The 23,866-nt window shown below is 47.4% G+C and overlaps 1 protein-coding gene across 1 annotated transcript in view; it reads right to left on the bottom strand.

Moving 5' to 3' along the window:
- gpn1 (GPN-loop GTPase 1) overlaps window positions 1-21,991 on the bottom strand; it is a 33,549-nt gene extending 11,558 nt beyond the window's left edge. The window contains exons 1-4 of the mRNA XM_038817622.1: window positions 21,899-21,991; window positions 21,212-21,251; window positions 19,619-19,685; window positions 19,367-19,404 (exon numbers count right to left, since the gene is read on the bottom strand). Of these exons, the coding sequence (XP_038673550.1) occupies window positions 19,367-19,404; window positions 19,619-19,685; window positions 21,212-21,219 (113 nt within the window). The 5' untranslated portion in view covers window positions 21,220-21,251; window positions 21,899-21,991. The remainder of the gene's footprint in view (window positions 1-19,366; window positions 19,405-19,618; window positions 19,686-21,211; window positions 21,252-21,898) is intronic.
- Between the last annotated feature and the right edge of the window lie 1,875 nt (window positions 21,992-23,866).

Below are 23,866 nucleotides of genomic sequence, written 5' to 3'. Positions count from 1 at the left end.
CTGATATAATTCTGGTAAATCTCTGATCTCTCACCGGGCTGATATAATTCTGGTAAATCTCTGATCCCTCACCGGGCTGATATAATTCTGGTAAATCTCTGATCCCTCACCGGGCTGATATAATTCTGGTAAATCTCTGATCCCTCACCGGGCTGATATAATTCTGGTAAATCTCCTCTGATCCCTCACCGGGCTGATATAAATCTGGTAAATCTGATCTCTCACCGGGCTGATATAATTCTGGTAAATCTGATCTCTCACCGGGGTGATATAATTCTGGTAAATCTGATCTCTCACCGGGCTGATATAATTCTGGTAAATCTCTGATCTCTCACTGGGCTGATATAATTCTGGTAAATCTGATCTCTCACCGGGCTGATATAATTCTGGTAAATCTCTGATCCCTCACCGGGCTGATATAATTCTGGTAAATCTCTGCTCCCTCACGGGGCTGATATAATTCTGGTAAATCTCTGATCCCTCACCGGGCTGATATAATTCTGGTAAATCTCTGATCTCTCACCGGGCTGATATAATTCTGGTAAATCTCTTATCCCTCACCGGGCTGATATAATTCTGGTAAATCTCTTATCCCTCACCGGGGTGATATAATTCTGGTAAATCTCTGATCTCTCACCGGGCTGATGTAATTCTGGTAAATCTCTGATCCCTCGCCGGGCTGATATAATTCTGGTAAATCTCTGATCCCTCACGGGGCTGATATAATTCTGGTAAATCTCTGATCCCTCACCGGGCTGATATAATTCTGGTAAATCTCGGATCTCTCACCTGGCTGATATAATTCTGGTAAATCTCTTATCCCTCACCGGGCTGATATAATTCTGGTAAATCTCCTCTGATCCCTCACCGGGCTGATATAATTCTGGTAAATCTCTGATCTCTCACCGGGCTGATATAATTCTGGTAAATCTCTGATCCCTCACGGGGCTGATATAATTCTGGTAAATCTCTGATCTCTCACCGGGCTGATATAATTCTGGTAAACCTCCTCTGATCCCTCACCGGGCTGATATAATTCTGGTGAATCTCCTCTGATCCCTCACCGGGCTGATATAATTCTGGTAAATCTCTGATCTCTCACCGGGCTGGTATAATTCTGGTAAATCTCCTCATATCCCTCACCGGGCTGATATAATTCTGGTAAATCTGATCTCTCACCGTGATGATATAATTCTGGTAAAACTCTGATCTCACCGGGCTGATATAATACTGGTAAATCTCGGATCTCTCACCGGTCTGATATAATTCTGGTAAATCTCCTCTGATCCCTCACCGGGCTGATATAATTCTGGTAAATCTCTGATCTCTCACCGGTCTGATATAATTCTGGTAAATCTCGGATCTCTCACCGGTCTGATATAATTCTGGTAAATCTCCTCTGATCCCTCACCGGGCTGATATAATTCTGGTAAATCTGATCTCTCACCGGGCTGATATAATTCTGGTAAATCTGATCCCTCACCGGGCTGATATAATTCTGGTAAATCTCTAACCGGGCTGATATAATTCTGGTAAATCTGATCTCTCACCGGGCTGATATAATTCTGGTAAATCTGATCCCTCACCGGGCTGATATATTTCTGGTAAATCTCTGATCTCTCACCGGGCTGATATAATTCTGGTAAATCTCCTCTGATCCCTCACCAGGCTGATATAATTCTGGTAAATCTCTGATCCCTCACCGGGCTGATATAATTCTGGTAAATCTCTGATCTCTCACCGGGCTGATATAATTCTGGTAAATCTCCTCTGATCCCTCACCGGGCTGATATAATTCTGGTAAATCTCTGATCCCTCACCGGGCTGATATAATTCTGGTAAATCTCTGATCCCACACCGGGCTAATATAATTCTGGTAAATCTCTGATCTCTCACCGGGCTGATATAATTCTGGTAAATCTCCGATCTCTCACCGGGCTGATATAATTCTGGTAAATCTGATCTCTCACCGTGATGATATAATTCTGGTAAATCTCTGATCTCTCACCGGGCTGATATAATTCTGGTAAATCTCTACCGGGCTGATATAATTCTGGTAAAACTCTGATCTCTCACCGGGCTGATATAATTCTGGTAAATCTCGGATCTCTCACCGGGCTGATATAATTCTGGTAAATCTCTTATCCCTCACCGGGCTGATATAATTCTGGTAAATCTCTGATCTCTCACCGGGCTGATATAATTCTGGTAAATCTCCTCTGATCCCTCACCGGGCTGACATAATTCTGGTAAATCTCCTCTGATCCCTCACCGGGCTGATATAATTCTGGTAAATTTCCTCTGATCCCTCACCGGGCTGATATAATTCTGGTAAATCTCTTATCCCTCACCGGGCTGATATAATTCTGGTAAATCTCTGATCCCACACCCGGCTGATGTAATTCTGGTAAATCTCTGATCTCTCACCGGGCTGATATAATTCTGGTAAATCTCTGATCTCTCACTGGGCTGATATAATTCTGGTAAATCTCTGATCACTCACCAGGCTGATATAATTCTGGTAAATCTCTGATCCCTCACGGGGCTGATATAATTCTGGTAAATCTCTGATCTCTCACCGGGCTGATATAATTCTGGTAAATCTCCTCTGATCCCTCACCGGGCTGATATAAATCTGGTAAATCTGATCTCTCACCGGGCTGATATAATTCTGGTAAATCTCTGATCCCTCACCGGGCTGATATAATTCTGGTAAATCTCTGATCTCTCACTGGGCTGATATAATTCTGGTAAATCTCTGCTCCCTCACGGGGCTGATATAATTCTGGTAAATCTCTGATCCCTCACCGGGCTGATATAATTCTGGTAAATCTCTGATCTCTCACCGGGCTGATATAATTCTGGTAAATCTCTGATCTCTCACCGGGCTGATATAATTCTGGTAAATCTCCTCTGATCCCTCACCGGGCTGATATAATTCTGGTAAATCTCTGATCCCTCACCGGGCTGATATAATTCTGGTAAATCTCTGATCCCTCACCGGGCTAATATAATTCTGGTAAATCTCTGATCTCTCACCGGGCTGATATAATTCTGGTAAATCTCTTATCCCTCACCGGGCTGATATAATTCTGGTAAATCTCTGATCTCTCACCGGGCTGATATAATTGTGGTAAATCTCCTCTGATCCCTCACCGGGCTGATATAATTCTGGTAAATCTCTGATCTCTCACCGGGCTGATATAATTCTGGTAAATCTCTGATCCCTCACCGGGCTGATATAATTCTGGTAAATCTCCTCTGATCCCTCACCGGGCTGATATAATTCTGGTAAATCTCCTCTGATCCCTCACCGGGCTGATATAATTCTGGTAAATTTCCTCTGATCCCTCACCGGGCTGATGTAATTCTGATAAATCTCTTATCCCTCACCGGGCTGATATAATTCTGCTAAATCTCTGCTCCCTCACGGGGCTGATATAATTCTGGTAAATCTCTGATCCCTCACCGGGCTGATATAATTCTGGTAAATCTCTGATCTCTCACCGGGCTGATATAATTCTGGTAAATCTCTGATCCCTCACCGGGCTGATATAATTCTGGTAAATCTCTGATCCCTCACCGGGCTGATATAATTCTGGTAAATCTCTGATCTCTCACCGGTCCGATATAATTCTGGAAAATCTCTGATCTCTCACCGGGCTGATATAATTCTGGTAAATTTCCTCTGATCCCTCACCGGGCTGATATAATTCTGGTAAATTTCCTCTGATCCCTCACCGGGCTGATATAATTCTGGTAAATCTCTGATCCCTCACCGGGCTGATATAATTCTGGTAAATCTCCTCTGATCCCTCACCGGGCTGATATAATTCTGGTAAATCTCCTCTGATCCCTCACCGGGCTGATATAATTCTGGTAAATCTGATCTCTCACCGGGCTGATATAATTCTGGTAAATCTCTGATCCCTCACCGGGCTGATATAATTCTGGTAAATCTCTGATCCCTCACCGGGCTGATATAATTCTGGTAAATCTGATCTCTCACCGGGCTGATATAATTCTGGTAAATCTCTGATCCCTCACCGGGCTGATATAATTCTGGTAAATCTCTGATCCCTCACGGGGCTGATATAATTCTGGTAAATCTCTGATCTCTCACCGGGCTGATATAATTCTGGTAAATCTGATCCCTCACCGGGCTGATATAATTCTGGTAAATCTGATCCCTCACCGGGCTGATATAATTCTGGTAAATCTGATCCCTCACCGGGCTGATATAATTCTGGTAAATCTCTGATCCCTCACCGGGCTGATATAATTCTGGTAAATCTCTGACCTCTCACCGGGCTGATATAATTCTGGTAAATCTCCTCTGATCCCTCACCGGGCTGATATAATTCTGGTAAATCTCTGACCTCTCACCGGGCTGATATAATTCTGGTAAATCTCCTCTGATCCCTCACCGGGCTGATATAATTCTGGTAAATCTCTGATCCCTCACGGGGCTGATATAATTCTGGTAAATCTCTGATCCCTCACCGGGCTGATATAATTCTGGTAAATCTCTGATCCCTCACCGGGCTGATATAATTCTGGTAAATCTCTGATCCCTCACGGGGCTGATATAATTCTGGTAAATCTCTGATCCCTCACCGGGCTGATATAATTCTGGTAAATCTCTGATCCCTCACCGGGCTGATATAATTCTGGTAAATCTCTGATCCCTCACGGGGCTGATATAATTCTGGTAAATCTCTGATCCCTCACCGGGCTGATATAATTCTGGTAAATCTCTGATCCCTCACCGGGCTGATATAATTCTGGTAAATCTCTGATCACTCACCGGGCTGATATAATTCTGGTAAATCTCTGATCTCTCACCGGGCTGATATAATTCTGGTAAACCTCCTCTGATCCCTCACCGGGCTGATATAATTGTGGTAAGTTTCCTCTGATCCCTCACCGGGCTGATATAATTCTGGTAAATCTCTGATCTCTCACCGGCTGATATAATTCTGGTAAATCTGATCTCTCACCGGGCTGATATAATTCTGGTAAATCTCTTATCCCTCACCGGGCTGATATAATTCTGGTGAATCTCCTCTGATCCCTCACCGGGCTGATATAATTCTGGTAAATCTCTGATCTCTCACCGGCTGATATAATTCTGGTAAATCTGATCTCTCACCGGGCTGATATAATTCTGGTAAATCTCTGATCCCTCACCGGGCTGATATAATTCTGGTAAATCTCGGATCTCTCACCTGGCTGATATAATTCTGGTAAATCTCTTATCCCTCACCGGGCTGATATAATTCTGGTAAATCTCCTCTGATCCCTCACCGGGCTGATATAATTCTGGTAAATCTCTGATCTCTCACCGGGCTGATATAATTCTGGTAAATCTCTGATCCCTCACGGGGCTGATATAATTCTGGTAAATCTCTGATCTCTCACCGGGCTGATATAATTCTGGTAAACCTCCTCTGATCCCTCACCGGGCTGATATAATTCTGGTGAATCTCCTCTGATCCCTCACCGGGCTGATATAATTCTGGTAAATCTCTGATCTCTCACCGGGCTGGTATAATTCTGGTAAATCTCCTCATATCCCTCACCGGGCTGATATAATTCTGGTAAATCTGATCTCTCACCGTGATGATATAATTCTGGTAAAACTCTGATCTCACCGGGCTGATATAATACTGGTAAATCTCGGATCTCTCACCGGTCTGATATAATTCTGGTAAATCTCCTCTGATCCCTCACCGGGCTGATATAATTCTGGTAAATCTCTGATCTCTCACCGGTCTGATATAATTCTGGTAAATCTCGGATCTCTCACCGGTCTGATATAATTCTGGTAAATCTCCTCTGATCCCTCACCGGGCTGATATAATTCTGGTAAATCTCTGATCTCTCACCGGGCTGATATAATTCTGGTAAATCTCTGATCCCTCACGGGGCTGATATAATTCTGGTAAATCTCTGATCTCTCACCGGGCTGATATAATTCTGGTAAATCTCCTCTGATCCCTCACCGGGCTGATATAATTCTGGTAAATCTCCTCTGATCCCTCACCGGGCTGATATAATTCTGGTAAATCTCCTCTGATCCCTCACCGGGCTGATATAATTCTGGTAAATCTCCTCTGATCCCTCACCGGGCTGATATAATTCTGGTAAATCTCTGATCCCTCACCGGGCTGATATAATTCTGGTAAATCTGATCTCTCACCGGGCTGATATAATTCTGGTAAATCTCTGACCTCTCACCGGGCTGATATAATTCTGGTAAATCTCTGATCCCTCACCGGGCTGATATAATTCTGGTAAATCTCTGATCCCTCACCGGGCTGATATAATTCTGGTAAATTTCCTCTGATCCCTCACCGGGCTGATATAATTCTGGTAAATCTCTTATCCCTCACCGGGCTGATATAATTCTGGTAAATCTGATCTCTCACCGGGCTGATATAATTCTGGTAAATCTCTGATCTCTCACCGGGCTGATATAATTCTGGTAAATTTCCTCTGATCCCTCACCGGGCTGATATAATTCTGGTAAATCTCTTATCCCTCACCGGGCTGATATAATTCTGGTAAATCTCTGATCTCTCACCGGCTGATATAATTCTGGTAAATCTGATCTCTCACCGGGCTGATATAATTCTGGTAAATCTCTGATCCCTCACCGGGCTGATATAATTCTGGTAAAACTCTGATCTCTCACCGGGCTGATATAATTCTGGTAAATCTCTGATCTCTCACCGGGCTGATATAATTCTGGTAAATCTCTGATCTCTCACCGGGCTGATATAATTCTGGTAAATCTGATCTCTCACCGGGCTGATATAATTCTGGTAAATCTCTGATCTCTCACCGGGCTGATATAATTCTGGTAAATCTGATCTCTCACCGGGCTGATATAATTCTGGTAAATCTCTGATCTCTCACGGGGCTGATATAATTCTGGTAAATCTCTGATCCCTCACCGGGCTGATATAATTCTGGTAAATCTCTTATCCCTCACCGGGCTGATATAATTCTGGTAAATCTCTGATCTCTCACCGGGCTGATATAATTCTGGTAAATCTCCTCTGATCCCTCACCGCCTGATATAATTCTGGTAAATCTGATCTCTCACCGGCCTGATATAATTCTGGTAAATCTCTGATCTCTCACCGGGCTGATATAATTCTGGTAAATCTCTGATCTCTCACCGGGCTGATATAATTCTGGTAAATCTCCTCTGATCCCTCACCGGGCTGATATAATTCTGGTAAATCTCTGATCCCTCACCGAGCTGAAATAATTCTGGTAAATTTCTGATCTCTCACCGGGCTGATATAATTCTGGTAAATCTCTGATCCCTCACCGAGCTGATATAATTCTGGTAAATCTCTGATCCGTCACCGGGCTGATATAATTCTGGTAAATCTCTGATCCCTCACCGGGCTGATATAATTCTGGTAAATCTGATCTCTCACCGGGCTGATATAATTCTGGTAAATCTCTGATCTCTCACCGGGCTGATATAATTCTGGGAAATCTCTGATCCCTCACCGGCTGATATAAATCTGGTAAATCTCTGATCCCTCACCGGGCTGATATAATTCTGGTAAATCTCTAACCGGGCTGATATAATTCTGGTAAATCTCTGATCCCTCACCGAGCTGATATTAGTCTGGTAAATCTCTGATCCCTCACTGGGCTGATATAATTCTGGTAAATCTCTGATCTCTCACCGGGCTGATATAATTCTGGTAAATCTCTGATCCCTCACCGGCTGATATAAATCTGGTAAATCTCTGATCCCTCACCGGGCTGATATAATTCTGGTAAATCTCTGATCCCTCACCGGTCTGATATAAATCTGGTAAATCTCTGATCCCTCACCGGGCTGATATAATTCTGGTAAATCTCTGATCCCTCACCGGCTGATATAATTCTGGTAAATCTCTGATCCCTCACCGGTCTGATATAATTCTGGTAAATCTCCTCTGATCCGTCACCGGGCTGATTTAATTCTGGTAAATCTCTGATCTCTCGCCGGGCTGATATAATTCTGGTAAATCTCTGATCCCTCACCAGGCTGATACAAATCTGGTAAATCTCTGATCCCTCACCGGGCTGATATAATTCTGGTAAATCTCCTCTGATCCCTCACCGGGCTGATATAATTCTGGTAAATCTCCTCTGATCCCTCACCGGGCTGATATAATTCTGGTAAATCTCCTCTGATCCCTCACCGGGCTGATATAATTCTGGTAAATCTGATCTCTCACCGGGCTGATATAATTCTGGTAAATCTCTGATCCCTCACTGGGCTGATATAATTCTGGTAAATCTCTGATCCCTCACCGTGCTGAATAATTCTGGTAAACCTCTGATCCCTCACCTGGCTGATATAATTCTGGTAAATCTGATCTCTCACCGGGCTGATATAATTCTGGTAAATCTCCTCTAATCCCTCACCGGGCAGATATAATTCTGGTAAATCTCTGATCTGTCACCGGGCTGATATAATTCTGGTAAATCTCTGATCCCTCACCGGGCTGATATAATTCTGGTAAATCTCTGATCTCTCACCGGGCTGATATAATTCTGGTAAATCTCTGATCCCTCACCGGGCTGATATAATTCTGGTAAATCTCTGATCTCTCACCGGGCTGATATAATTCTGGTAAATCTCTGATCCCTCACCGGGCTGATATAATTCTGGTAAATCTCTGATCTCTCACCGGGCTGATATAATTCTGGTAAATCTCTGATCCCTCACCGGGCTGATATAATTCTGGTAAATCTCTGATCCCTCACCGGGCTGATATAATTCTGGTAAATCTCTGATCTCTCACCGGGCTGATATAATTCTGGTAAATCTCTGATCCCTCACCGGGCTGATATAATTCTGGTAAATCTCTGATCTCTCACCGGGCTGATATAATTCTGGTAAATCTCTGATCCCTCACCGGGCTGATATAATTCTGGTAAATCTCTGATCTCTCACCGGGCTGGTATAATTCTGGTAAATCTCCTCTGATCCCTCACCGGGCTGATATAATTCTGGTAAATCTCTGATCTCTCACCGGGCTGATATAATTCTGGTCAATCTCCTCTGAACCCTCACCGGGCTGATATAATTCTGGTAAATCTCTGATCCTTCACCGAGCTGATATAGAACATAGAACATAGAACAGTACAGCACAGAACAGGCCCTTCGGCCCTCAATGTTGTGCCGAGCCATGATCACCCTACTCAAACCCACGTATCCACCCTATACCCGTAACCCAACAACCCCCCCTTAACCTTACTTTTATTAGGACACTACGGGCAATTTAGCATGGGCAATCCACCTAACCCGCACATCTTTGGACTGTGGGAGGAAACCGGAGCACCCGGAGGAAACCCACGCACACAGGGGGAGGACGTGCAGACTCCACACAGACAGTGACCCAGCTGGGAATCGAACCTGGGACCCTGGAGCTGTGAAGCATTTATGCTAACCACCATGCTACCCTGCTGCCCCAGAATATAATTCTGGTAAATTTCTGATCTCTCACCGGGCTGATATAATTCTGGTAAATCTCTGATCCCTCACCGAGCTGATATAATTCTGGTAAATCTCTGATCCGTCACCGGGCTGATATAATTCTTGTAAATCTCTGATCCCTCACCGGGCTGATATAATTCTGGTAAATCTGATCTCTCACCGGGCTGATATAATTCTGGTAAATCTCTGATCCCTCACCGGGCTGATATAATTCTGGTAAATCTCTGATCCCTCACCGGGCTGATATAATTCTGGTAAATCTGATCTCTCACCGGGCTGATATAATTCTGGTAAATCTCTGATCTCTCACCGGGCTGATATAATTCTGGTAAATCTCCTCTGATCCCTCACCGGGCTGATATAATTCTGGTAAATCTCTGATCTCTCACCGGGCTGATATAATTCTGGTAAATCTCTGATCTCTCACCGGGCTGATATAATTCTGGTAAATCTCCTCTGATCCCTCACCGGGCTGATATAATTCTGGTAAATCTCTGATCTCTCACCGGGCTGATATAATTCTGGTAAATCTCTGATCCCTCACCGGGCTGATATAATTCTGGTAAATCTCTGATCCCTCACCGAGCTGATATAATTCTGGTAAATTTCTGATCTCTCACCGGGCTGATATAATTCTGGTAAATCTCTGATCCCTCACCGGGCTGATATAATTCTGGTAAATCTCTGATCCCTCACCGAGCTGATATAATTCTGGTAAATTTCTTATCTCTCACCGGGCTGATATAATTCTGGTAAATCTCTGATCCCTCACCGGGCTGATATAATTCTGGTAAATCTCTGATCCGTCACCGGGCTGATATAATTCTGGTAAATCTCTGATCCCTCACCGGGCTGATATAATTCTGGTAAATCTGATCCCTCACCGGCTGATATAAATCTGGTAAATCTCTGATCCCTCATCGGTCTGATATAATTCTGGTAAATCTCTGATCCCTCACCGGGCTGATATAATTCTGGTAAATCTCCTCCGATCCGTCACCGGGCTGATTTAATTCTGGTAAATCTCTGATCCCTCACCGGGCTGATATAATTCTGGTAAATCTCTGATCTCTCACCGGGCTGATATAATTCTGGTAAATCTCTGATCCCTCACCGGGCTGATATAATTCTGGTAAATCTCTGATCTCTCGCCGGGCTGATATAATTCTGGTAAATCTCTGATCCCTCACCGGGCTGATATAAATCTGGTAAATCTCTGATCCCTCACCAGGTTGATATAATTCTGGTAAATCTCCTCTGATCCCTCACCGGGCTGATATAATTCTGGTAAATCTGATCTCTCACCGGGCTGATATAATTCTGGTAAATCTCTGATCCCTCACTGGGCTGATATAATTCTGGTAAATCTCTGATCACTCACCGTGCTGAATAATTCTGGTAAACCTCTGATCCCTCACCTGGCTGATATAATTCTGGTAAATCTGATCTCTCACCGGGCTGATATAATTCTGGTAAATCTCCTCTAATCCCTCACCGGGCAGATATAATTCTGGTAAATCTCTGATCTCTCACCGGGCTGATATAATTCTGGTAAATCTCTGATCTCTCACCGGGCTGATATAATTCTGGTAAATCTCTGATCTCTCACCGGTCTGATATAATTCTGGTAAATCTCTGATCCCTCACCGGGCTGATATAATTCTGGTAAATCTCTGATCTCTCACCGGGCTGATATAATTCTGGTAAATCTCTGATCCCTCACCGGGCTGATATAAATCTGGTAAATCTCTGATCCCTCACCAGGTTGATATAATTCTGGTAAATCTCTAACCGGGCTGATATAATTCTGGTAAATCTCTGATCTCTCACCGGGCTGATATAATTCTGGTAAATCTCTGATCCCTCACTGGGCTGATATAATTCTGGTAAATCTCTGATCCCTCACCGGGCTGGTATAATTCTGTTAAATCTCCTCTGATCCCTCACCGGGCTGATATAATTCTGGTAAATCTCCTCTGATCCCTCACCGGGCTGATATAATTCTGGTAAATCTCTGATCCCTCACCGAGCTGATATAGAACATAGAACATAGAACAGTACAGCACAGAACAGGCCCTTCGGCCCTCAATGTTGTGCCGAGCCATGATCACCCGACTCAAACCCACGTATCCACCCTATACCCGTAACCCAACAACCCCCCCTTAACCTTACTTTTATTAGGACACTACGGGCAATTTAGCATGGGCAATCCACCTAACCCGCACATCTTTGGACTGTGGGAGGAAACCGGAGCACCCGGAGGAAACCCACGCACACAGGGGGAGAACGTGCAGACTCCACACAGACAGTGACCCAGCTGGGAATCGAACCTGGGACCCTGGAGCTGTGAAGCATTTATGCTAACCACCATGCTACCCTGCTGCCCCAGAATATAATTCTGGTAAATTTCTGATCTCTCACCGGGCTGATATAATTCTGGTAAATCTCCTCAGATCCCTCACCGGGCTGATATAATTCTGGTAAATTTCTGATCTCTCACCGGGCTGATATAATTCTGGTAAATCTCTGATCCCTCACCGGGCTGATATAATTCTGGTAAATCTCTGATCCGTCACCGGGCTGATATAATTCTGGTAAATCTCTGATCCCTCACCGGGCTGATATAATTCTGGTAAATCTGATCCCTCACCGGGCTGATATAATTCTTGTAAATCTCTGATCCCTCACCGGGCTGATATAATTCTGGTAAATCTGATCCCTCACCGGGCTGATATAATTCTGGTAAATCTCTGATCTCTCACCGGGCTGATATAATTCTGGTAAATCTCTGATCCCTCACCGGGCTGATATAATTCTGGTAAATCTCTGATCCCTCACCGGGCTGATATAATTCTGGTAAATCTCCTCTGATCCGTCACCGGGCTGATATAATTCTGGTAAATCTCTGATCCCTCACCGGGCTGATATAATTCTGGTAAATCTCCTCTGATCCCTCACCGGGCTGATATAATTCTGGTAAATCTCGTATCCCTCACCGGGTTGATATAATTCTTGTAAATCTGATCTCTCACCGGGCTGATATAATTCTGGTAAATCTCTGATCTCTCACCGGGCTGATATAATTCTGGTAAATCTCCTCTGATCTCTCACCGGGCTGATATAATTCTGGTAAATCTCCTCTGATCTCTCACCGGGCTGATATAATTCTGGTAAATCTCTGATCCCTCACCGAGCTGATATAGAACATAGAACATAGAACAGTACAGCACAGAACAGGCCCTTCGGCCCTCAATGTTGTGCCGAGCCATGATCACCCTACTCAAACCCACGTATCCACCCTATACCCGTAACCCAACAACCCCCCCTTAACCTTACTTTTATTAGGACACTACGGGCAATTTAGCATGGGCAATCCACCTAACCCGCACATCTTTGGACTGGTAAATCTCTGATCCCTCACCAGGCCGATATAATTCTGGTAAATCTGATCTCTCACCGGGCTGATATAATTCTGGTAAATCTCTGATCAGTCACCGGGCTGATATAATTCTGGTAAATCTCTGATCCCTCACCGGGCTGATATAATTCTGGTAAATCTCTGATCCCTCACCGGGCTGGTAAAATCAAAAGATCATAATCAAAGACCCCTCCCACCCGGCTTACTCACTCTTCCAAATTCTTCCATCGGGAAGGAGATACAAAAATCTGAGAATACGCACAAACAGATTCAAAAACAGCTTTTCCCCACTGTTACCAGACTCCTAAACGACCCTCTTATGGTCTGACGTCATTAACACTACACCCGTCTGCTTCACCCAATGCCGGTGTTTATGTAGTTACATTGTGTACCTTGTGTTGCCCTATTATGTATTTTCTTTCATTTCCTTTTCTTTTCATGTACTTTACGATCTGTTGAGCTGCTCGCAGAAAAATACTTTTCACTGTACCTTGGTACACGTGACAATAAACAAATCCAATCCAAAGAACAAAGAAAATACAGCACAGGAAGAGGCCCTTCGGCCCTCCAAGCCCGCACTGACCATGCTGCCCGTCTAAACTAAAAACTTCAACACTTCCGGGGTCTGTATCCATATCCCTCTATTCCCATCCTATTCATGTATTTGTCACGATGTCCCTTAAACGTCACTATCGTCCCTGCTTCCACCACCTCCTCCGGCAGCGAGTTCCAGCCACCCACTACCCTCTGTGTAAAAAACTTGCCTCGTACATCTACTCTAAACCTTGCCCCTCGCACCTTAAACCTATGCCCCCTTGTAATTGACCCCTCTACCCTGGGGAAAAGCTTCTGACTATCCACTCTGTCGATGCCACACATAATTTTGCAGACTTCTATCAGGTCGCCCCTCAACCACCGTCCCAATGAGAACAAACCGAGTTTATTCAACTGCTCCTCATAGCTAATGCCCTCCATACCAGGCAACATCCTGGTAAACCTCTTCTGCACCCTCGCAAAAGCCTCCACATCCTTCTGGTAGTGTGACAACCAGAATTGAACACTATACTCCAAGTGTGGCCTAACTACGGTTCTGTACAGCTGCAACATGACTTGCCAATTCTTAAACTCAATGCCCCGGCCAATGAAGGCACGCATGCCATCTGCCTTTTTGGCTACCTTTTCCACCTGCATTGCCACTTTGTGACCTGTGGGCCTGTACACCCAGATACTTCTACCTGTCAATACTCTTAAAAGTTTCTGCCATTTACTGTATTTTTCCCCAACTGTATTAGACCTTCCAAAGTGCACCTTTGTCTGGATTAAACGCCATCTGCCATCTCTCCAAATGATCCAAATCCTTCTGTATTCTCTAATAATCCTGATCGCTATTCACACTTCCATCAACCTTTGTGTCGTCCGCAAACTTACTGATGAAACCTGTTACATTTTCCTCCAAATCATGTATAGACTCAAACAGCGGCTGAAGTAACACAAACTCAACAAGCAGCCCAAGCACCCCACCTAGTGGCACAATCGGCAAATGCACAGCCGAGATCAAGTGTCAAGAATAAATTAATTCCTCTGCCAAATGAATCAGACGAAGATAGTGTTCCGACAAAGCGTAATACTAAATTAATTCAACTGGCCCCTTTAAAACGCAAACGGGTTAGAGTTGGAAGCAGAAAAATAGAGGAAAAAGGTGAAACTATCTCTAGAAACATATTTGATCATCAATGGACTCAGGAACCAGCAGAGTCTGCAAAAATTGACGAATGGTCCAAAAATCTCCCACATCCTAAAAAGGGTGGTATGTCCACATGGGATGGAATTAACAGATTAAAATCCATTTACAGTCTCCACCCATTTGATGGAATACAAATTCTGACTATCATGCTCGGTGTCACCCTTAGAACTGAGGTGGAATTTGCCCTTGGAGACGATTTGCAAAATTTAGACGCTGGTTGGCTAGCAATCAGGGACTGGCTATTAACATTTCGCCTTCAGGCGATCAACGAGGCGAAGGCTACAACATCTCCCTCCGCACCCGTTTCCAACCCCGGCTGGTCCGACACCCCGAATATGCGCCCCCCCCCCCCCCCGACACCCCGAATATGCCCCCCACCCTCCCCCCCCCCCTCCCCCAACACCCCGAATATGGCCTCCCGAGGGCCCAGGTCCAGCTTCACATGCACCACTTTAGAGATTACCCAAAACATCTCCTTCCAGTAATCCTCCAGCTTTGGACAGGACCATCGCGGGGCCTCCCCGCAACGTTCACACACATCTTTACCCCCTTAAAGAGCCGGCTCATCCTCGCCCTTGTTAGGGCTCTATACACCACCTTCAGCTGTATCAGCTCCAACCTCGCGCACAAAGTGGAGGCATTCACCCTCCGGAGCACCTCACTCCAGAACCCCGCCTCCATACCCTCTCCCAACTCTTCCTCCCACTTTGCTTTGATCCCTTCCAGCGGTGCCTTCTCCTCTTCCAAAATAGCTCCATAAACCGCCGACCCTACCCCCTTCTCCAGTCCCCCTGTTGTCAGCACCTCCTCCAGCAATGTGGAGGCCGGCTCCACCGGGAAGCTCTGTATCTCCTTTCTGGCAAAGTCTCAAACCTGCTTAAGAAAACCGTATTGTTCAGAAAGGGTTTTAAGGGCAGCACGGTAGCACAAGTTGATAGCACTGTGGCTTCATTGCGCCAGGGTCCCAGGTTCAATTCCCCGCTGGGTCACTATCTGTGCGGAGTCTGCACGTTCTCCCCATGTCTGCGTGGGTTTCCTCTGGGTGCTCCGGTTTCCTCTCACAGTCCAAAGACGTGCAGGTTGGGTGGATTGGGCATGATAAATTGCTCTTAGTGTTCAAAAATGTTGGAAGGGGTTATTGGGCTACGGGGATAGGGTGGGAGTGAGGGCTTAAGTGGGTCAATGGGCCGAATGGCCTCCTTCTGCACTGTATGTTCTATAATTGAAGACTGTTTTTAAGAGATAATGCTGGAGGTTATCAGCAATCTAGCAGCAGATATGGAGTGAGAAACACGAGAAACAGAGTTCATCGTTCTGAATTCCAGCATCTGCAGTAATTTGCTTAAATTCCCACTAAACCTCCAGCCTTTGACCTGAAAATCATGTCCTTGGATATTGACCCTTCAACTAAGGGTAACAGCTGCTCCCTATCTACCCTGTCCATGCCCCTCATATCTTGTCCACCTCGATCAGGTCACCCTCAGTATTCTCTGCTCTAGAGAAAACAACCCAAGTCTATCCAACTTCTCATCATAGCTGAAACGCTCCATCCCAGGCAAAATTCTGCTGAATCAGCGGCCCTCCCCCCTCAGCGCCCCCCCCCGCCTCAGCCCCCTCCCCCCCTCAGCCGCCGCCCTCCCTCCCCCCTCAGCCGCCGCCCTCCCCCCTCCCCCCTCAGCCGCCCTCCCCCCCTCAGCCGCCGCCCTCCCCCCTCAGCCGCCGCCCTCCCCCCTCAGCCGCCGCCCTCCCCCCCTCAGCCGCCGCCCTCCCCCCCTCAGCCGCCGCCCTCCCCCCTCAGCCGCCCGCCCTCCCCCCCTCAGCCGCCCGCCCTCCCCCCCCCCTCAGCCGCCCGCCCTCAGCCGCCGCCCTCCCCCACCTCAGCCGCCCTCCCCCACCTCAGCGCCCCCCCCTCCCTGCCTCAGCCGCCCTCCCCCACCTCAGCGCCCCCCCCTCCCTGCCTCAGCGGCCCTCCCCCGCCTCAGCCGCCCCCCTCCCCCGTCTCAGCGGCCCTCCCCCGCCTCAGCGCCCCCCCCCCCCGCCTCAGCGTCCCCCCCCGCCTCAGCGTCCCCCCCCCCCCGCCTCAGCGGCCCTCTTCGCCTGTCCTGCCAGCTTCAGGGATCTGTGCACAAACACCTCAAGTTCCCTCTGAGCTTCCCAGTATTCTGCCAGTCATTGAAAATGAAAATGAAATGAAAATCGCTGATTGTCACGAGTAGGCTTCAATGAAGTTACTGTGAAAAGCCCCTAGTCGCCATATTCCAGTGCCTGTTCGGGGAGGCTGGTACGGGAATCGAACCGTGCTGCTGGCCTGCTTGGTCTGCTTTAAAAGCCAGCGATTTAGCTCAGTGAGCTAAACCAGCCCCGTATGTCCTGGTACTCCTTCCAAAGTGCATCACCTCCCACTTTTCAGGTTTAAATTCCAGCTGCCATTGATCTGTCCATCTTTCCAATCCGTCTATGTCCTGCAATCTAAGACCTTCTTTCATAGAATCCCTACAATGCAGGAGGCGGCTATTCGGCCCATTGAGTCTGCACCGACCCTTTGAATGAGCACTCTGCCCATTTAAGAGTGTTCACCCCGCCCTATCCCCATAATCTAAGCGCACATTCCTGGACACTGAAGGGCAATTTAGCATCGCCAATCTATCTAACCTGCATATCTTTGGACATGCCCCTCCCTGTGCAGCTGGATCCTCAACTTCCGCACCAACAGACTACAATCTGTCAGGATAGGCAACAACACCTGGGCCCCGCAAGGATGTGTGCTCAGTCCTCTACTGTATTCCCTATACACCCATGACCGTGTGGCAACATTTAACTCCAACTCAATCTATAAGTTTGCAGATGATATGACTCTGGTGGGCCATATCTCAAACAACGACGAATCAGACTACAGGAGGGAGATAAATCACTTGGTTGCATGGTGCACCCAAAACAACCGCTCTCTAAATGTTAGAAAGACCAAGGAACTAATCATCGACTTCAGGAAGCGCAGCTCAACACACACTCCCGTCTGCATCAATGGCTCCGAAGTGGAGATGGTCGATAGCTTTAAGTTCCTGGGAGTCACCATCACCAACAGTCTGTCCTGGTCCACTCGCGTTGATGCAACAGTCAAGAAAGCCCAACATCTCAACTGCCGACAGAAGCTAAAGAAATTTGACATGTCTGCATCGACTCTCACAAACGTCTGCAGATGTGCGATAGAGATCATCCTATCCGGCTGCATCACAGCCTGGTATGGCAACTGCTCGGCCCAAGATTGCAAGAAACTGCAGAGTGTGGTGAACTCAGCCCAACGCATCACACAAGCCTGCCACCCCCACATTGATTCTGTCTACACCTCCCACTGCCTCAGGAAGGCAGACAGCATTGTCAGAGACCCCTCCCACCCAGGCATTGCCTTCTTCCAGACCCTTCCAACAGGCAGAAGATACAGAAGTCTGAAGACCCGCACATCCAGACATAGGAACAGCTTCTTCCCCACAGCTACTGGACTCCTCAACGACTCCCCCTCGGACTGATCTGTTCCCTGTAAGAACACTATTCACGACGCCCTATGCTGCTCTTACTCATGTATTTGCTTTATTTGGCTGCTTGTTCTGCACTGTAACTAATCAGATTGTCGATGAACCATTTGTCAATGTTCTCTGTTGATTATTCTTTTACGTACTGTGTACGTTCCTTCGGCTGCAGAAAAATACTTTTCACTGTACATCAGTACATGTAACAATAAATCAAATCAAATCAGAAATGCCTCTTTTTGATATGTTCTTATGGTTTTGACGGTTGGAGTTTTTGGGGGGGGGGGGCGAGGGACTGGCGTTTTTTGGAGGGGAGACACTTGATCGTGGTGTTTGGGAGAGAAGAGTGGGGACAGGAGGGATTAGGTTCTTGTTGCTTTTTCTAGGGGTAATTGGAATGGGCTGTGAATAGGGCAAGGTTTTGCCCACTTAAAAGGTTTTGAAGGCAAAGATGTTTCTACAAGAAACTGCCTGTGGGTGGGAACCAGACCAGGCTGTGGAAGGCCTGAGAGAGCCAGGTTTACCACTCCGGGATTGACCATACGGCCCCCCGGGGGGGGGGGGGGGGGACATGGACAAAAGAGCTGAATGCCAGAGGTGAGGTGAGAGTGACTGCCCTTGACATCAAGTCAGCTTTTGACTGACTGTGGCATCGAGGAGCCAGAGCTAATCTGGAGTCAATGGGAATCAGGGGGGAAACTCCCCGCTGGTTGTTCTGGTGGTTGGAGGTCAATCACCACTGCAGAAGTTCCTCAAGGTAGTGTCCTCGGCCCAACCATCTTCTGATAAGATCGTGGCTGATCTTTTTATAGACTCAGCTCCACTTACCCGCCCGCTCACCCTAACCCTTAATTCCTTTACTGTCCAAAAATCTATCTACCTTTGCCTTAGAAACACCCAACGAGGTAGCCTTCACTGGGCAAGGAATTCCATAGATTCACAACCCTTTGGGTGAAGAAGTTCCTCCTAAACTCAGTCCTAAATCTATTTCCCCTTATTTTGAGGCTATGTCCCTAGTTCTGCTGTCACCCGCCAGTGGAAACAAGCTGCCCGCATCTATCCTATCTATTCCCTTCATAATTTTATATGTTTCTATAAGATCCGTCCTCCCTCACAGGGGAATGGGAAATGGTGCAGTGGAGCTCCACCTGAGCTGTACTCACCGACAGTCCTGCTGCCTCTTCTCAATAAATTTCATAACCTGCAGCAGACAAATTGAAGAGGAACAGCATCAGCAACCAAACATTCAGATACAGGATAAAACAACCCCTTCCCCAAAGTAAAAACAGCAAAGGATGAATACAGGAAGGGGTTAGAGTTCACTGACCAATGGGGGATGGGGGAAGGGGGGGGAAACCAAGAAACACTGTTTAAGATTCAGAAATATATTCCTCGCCTCCCCCTCATCCACTCACCTGGTCAAACCGCGTGGCAAATAAGTTCAAAGCTGTGACAATGCCACCATTGGGTCCAAGCCCATATCTGGCGGAGGAGTTCAGGAAAACAAATCATCTCAAACTCGAGAGAGCGAGCGAGCGAGAGGGGCTACGGGAATCGAACCGTGCTGCTGGCCTGCCTTGATCTGCTTTAAAAGCCAGCGATTTGGGGCGGGAGGGGGGACGCGCGCGCGACACACACGGGGGGGGGGGGGGGGGGGGGGGCGCCCGCGCGCGACACACACGGGGGGGGGGGGGGGCGCCCGCGCGCGACACACACGGGGGGGGGGGCGCCCGCGCGCGACACGGGACTGGCAGGTCCGGCCACTCAGAAAAAGAGTCAATAAGTACTGGAGTTAATTTCTTTTTTTTTTTAAATTTAGATTACCCAATTATTTTTTCCAATTAAGGGGCAATTTAGCGTGGCCAATCCACCTACTCTGCACATTTTTGGGTTGTGGGGGCGAAACCCACGCAAACACGAGGAGAATATGCAAACTCCACACGGACAGTGACCCAGAGCCGGGATCGAACCTGGGACCTCAGCGCCTTGAGGCGGTTGTGCTAACCACTAGGCCACCGTGCTGCCCGTGGAGTTAATTTCTTGAGTGATAAAGTAAAAAACTAGAAATATAATTAAACATATTATGGAACCACAGTGGGTAAATGGGAGTCAAGGTCGACAAAATTATGAGGGGCATGGACAGAGTGGATAGTCAGAGGCTTTTTCCCAGGGTACAGGGGTCAATTACTAGGGGGCATAGGTTTAAGGTGCGAGGGGCAAGGTTTAGAGTAGATGTACGAGGCAGGTTTTTTTTTATTAAACAGTGTAGTGGGTGCCTGGAACTCGCTGCCGGAGGAGGTGGTGGAAACAGGGACGATAGTGATGTTTAAGGGGCATCTTGACAAATACATGAATAGGATGGGAATAGAGGGATACGGACCCCGGAAGTGTAGAAGGTTTTAGATTAGACAGGCAGCATGGTCGGCACGGGCTTGGAGGGCCAAAGGGCCTGTTCCTGTGCTGTACTTTTCTTTGTTCTTTATGTACAGAATCCTGGTAACATCACAGAGTCTCAAGTTCTGGATTTGTTACATAAATCTCACTTGGGAGTGAGCAGTTTTAATCTCCATATTGCAGTAAGGACGGAGGCACTGGACCATTTACAAACCATTTACCAGGGCTATAGCAGAATGGAGGTTATACTGATCTGAAAGATTGAACAGACATCGTTGTTATTTACAAATTCTGTACGATAGACGCAAGATGTGATGCAAGAGTCACTAATAAATCCAGGAGGAAATTTGTGGAATAACTTCTTTATCTGTTATGTGGCAAGAGTGGTTGAGGCAAAAAGCATTGAGGAGGAAGCTAGAAAAAGGAATAGAAGGATAGGTTAATGGGGTTAGATTGAAGTTAGAGAAGGAGGTTGGAGTGGGCTCTTGGGAGCCAAATCTCCAGTTTCGGTACATTGAAGCTAACACTAGACTCCTCATGCACAGGTACACATTGGCCATTATGTTGCCCACTCCCTGCTCTGATCCCTCCAGCCCCCTCCTTGAGAAGGATACTGCTTCATCACTTCCTTGTAGTTCACCGTGTCCCGAATATCTGTAAAACAGAGAGCTCAGTCAGACCATCTTCATCCCTACTGACCCCGATACACCTGGCCCCCTGGGACAGTGGATACAGGTTAGGCCTGATCCAGGACACTCCGCCACCATCCCCGCAACCCGTCCCAGCAACACCCTCCCACACCATCCCCGCAACCCGTCCCAGCAACACCCTCCCACCCTCCCCGCAACCCTCCCAGCAACACCCACCCCTCCACCGAGACTGCAACCCGATCCCCATCTGACCCACACCCAGCCAGATCACCGTGAGCGGCACAGTGGTTAGCACTGCTGCCTCACAAGCCAGGGACCCAGGTTCAGTTCTGACCTCGGGTGACTGTACAGAGTGTGCACGCTCTCCCCGTTTGGGCTTCCTCCAGGTGCTCTGGTTTCCTCCCCAAATCTAAAGATGTAGAGGTTAGCTGGGTTGGCCGTGCAAAATTACCCCTTAGTGGCTAAAAAGGAGGTGGGCTTACTGGGTTATGGGGATAGAGTTGAGGTATGGGCTTAGTTAGGGTGCTCTTTCTAAGGGCCAGAGAATACTCGATGGGCCGAATGGCCTCCTCCTGTACTGTAAATTCTATGTTCTATGAAAAACCTGCTCTGACTCCCATTGTTCCTCTCCTCCTGACCCAGGATGCTCACCAATGTTGGCTGGGAAAGGAATCTCATGTACTGCTGGGTCCAGGTTTATGAGATAGGGCGGAGTGTCCTTACTGTGGAGATGGGCAGTCAGCCTCTGTAGGGAAAGAAAATACAGGAAAGGATCACATTGTGACCTTCAGGTGACACACAACAGACAACCCCACATTCCTGTTCCATTCTCTCGCTCTTTCTCTCTCCCTCTAGCTTGGCTATCAGTTTCTGCTCGGCGATTCTGCGTTGTCGCTCGTCCTGAAGGCCGCCTTGGAGAACGCTTACCTGAAAATCAGGGGCTGAATGCCCTTGACTGCTGAAGTGTTCCCCGACTGGAAGGGAACATTCCTGCCTGGTGATTGTTAATGCAGAAACTGATAGCCGGGGAGATGGATAGTGTATACAGGAGGTGGGGGGGGGGGGGGGGGGGGGGGGGGGGGGGGGGGGGGTGGTTGGTCAAGGGGAGGGATCTGTATTTGGAGGAAACGTTCGCCAGTCTGGAGGAGTTAAGGGAGAGGGTAGAGCTGCCGAGGGGGAGTGAGTTCAGGTATCTACAGGTTAGGGACTTTGTGCGAAAGGTTTGGAGGGGGTAGCCAGGATACTGTAGCCACCGAAGTTGGCCACTTCCCAACCCAAAATGGCGATTTACAAAGCACGCAGGGAAAATTGGACACTTTAAGAAAGTCAAGCAGGTTGCAGAATCTCCCTGTGTATTCTGGCTGCAAAGAAAGCAGACAGCACCGAAACCAGCAGTTTGCATATTAATGAAGCGATTCCCGGGAACAATGGATACAACGATTAGCTACAATTGGGACATTCTATAGCAGGTCAGACTTCCCGGCGCCAACAGGGTCTGAAACAAAAGGAAACAAACCAGTTGGGAAGAACCGCCCCGCGATCGAGAGACAGCCTCAGCATTGGGGGATTCATACCAATCGATTGGGATGGGATCCAATCGATTGACAGTAAGTTCGGGGTCCGCCCAAAAGGGCGCGAAGCCCCTGGGACCTATAAAAGTCAGGTCCCAAGTCCAGCTCGCTCTCTTAGCCGGCCCTCCCAGCAGAACACCTTTGCAGCAGCTCTCTAAGAACTTGACCGTGAGAAGGAGAGGCCTGGCCAACAGCTACACCGACAAGTAAGTGTCCAACCAACGCTCGCTACGAGAATAGACACTCCTGACCCCTTAGCCCGTACCAACTGGGAAGCCTGCAGTCTCAGGACAGAACAAGAGGCCATTGTTCCCTGATCCAGTGGGTTCCCTTATCGAAGATAAGTATTGGCTTATAGTGGTAGGAATAGTTTAGTCCGCTAGTGTTAGTTGCATGAGTATCAATTTACTGTGTATTAATAAACGTGTTTGATTGAACCTTACTAACTGGTGTATTGAGTTATTGACCTGCACTTGAACCTTGTGGTGGTATCATAAGGATACCTGGCGACTCCAGAGCTAAGGAATAAAACAGAGCCAATTGAGTGTAAAGCACACTCATCAGAACGAGCAACAATACACCCTGCTGGAGCGACTGCTGCTTCCGGATGTGGAAGGAGGGAAGAATTGGGGATACATATAAGTGACTGGGGGAGCAGGGAGGCGAGCGGGCGATGAAGATCAAGGAGAAATGGGAAGCGGAGTTGGGAATGGAGATCAATTGGGGAGTATGGAGTGAGACATTGTGACGGGTAAACGGGACCTCCTCTTGTGCAAGGATGAGCCTGATACAGTTTAAGGTGGTGCACAGGGTGCATATGACTCAGGCGAGAATGAGTGGCTTCTTTCAGGGGGTAGCAGATGAGTGCGAGAGGTGTGGATGGGGGCCAGCGAACCATGCACACGTTTTGGGGTTGCGAGAAACTGGGAAGATTCTGGACGGGAGTGTTCACGGTCTTAGCCAGGATAGTGGAGGAGGGAGTGGACCCGGACCCTTTGGTGGCGATATTTGGGGTTTCAGAAAAGCCGGAGCTTATGGAGAGGAGGAA

The sequence above is a fragment of the Scyliorhinus canicula genome, chromosome 1 (assembly GCF_902713615.1).
Source record: "Scyliorhinus canicula chromosome 1, sScyCan1.1, whole genome shotgun sequence".
Taxonomy (NCBI): domain Eukaryota; kingdom Metazoa; phylum Chordata; class Chondrichthyes; order Carcharhiniformes; family Scyliorhinidae; genus Scyliorhinus; species Scyliorhinus canicula.
Note: the sequence above shows the minus strand (reverse complement) of the source record. Positions and strands in the feature narration are given on the sequence as shown.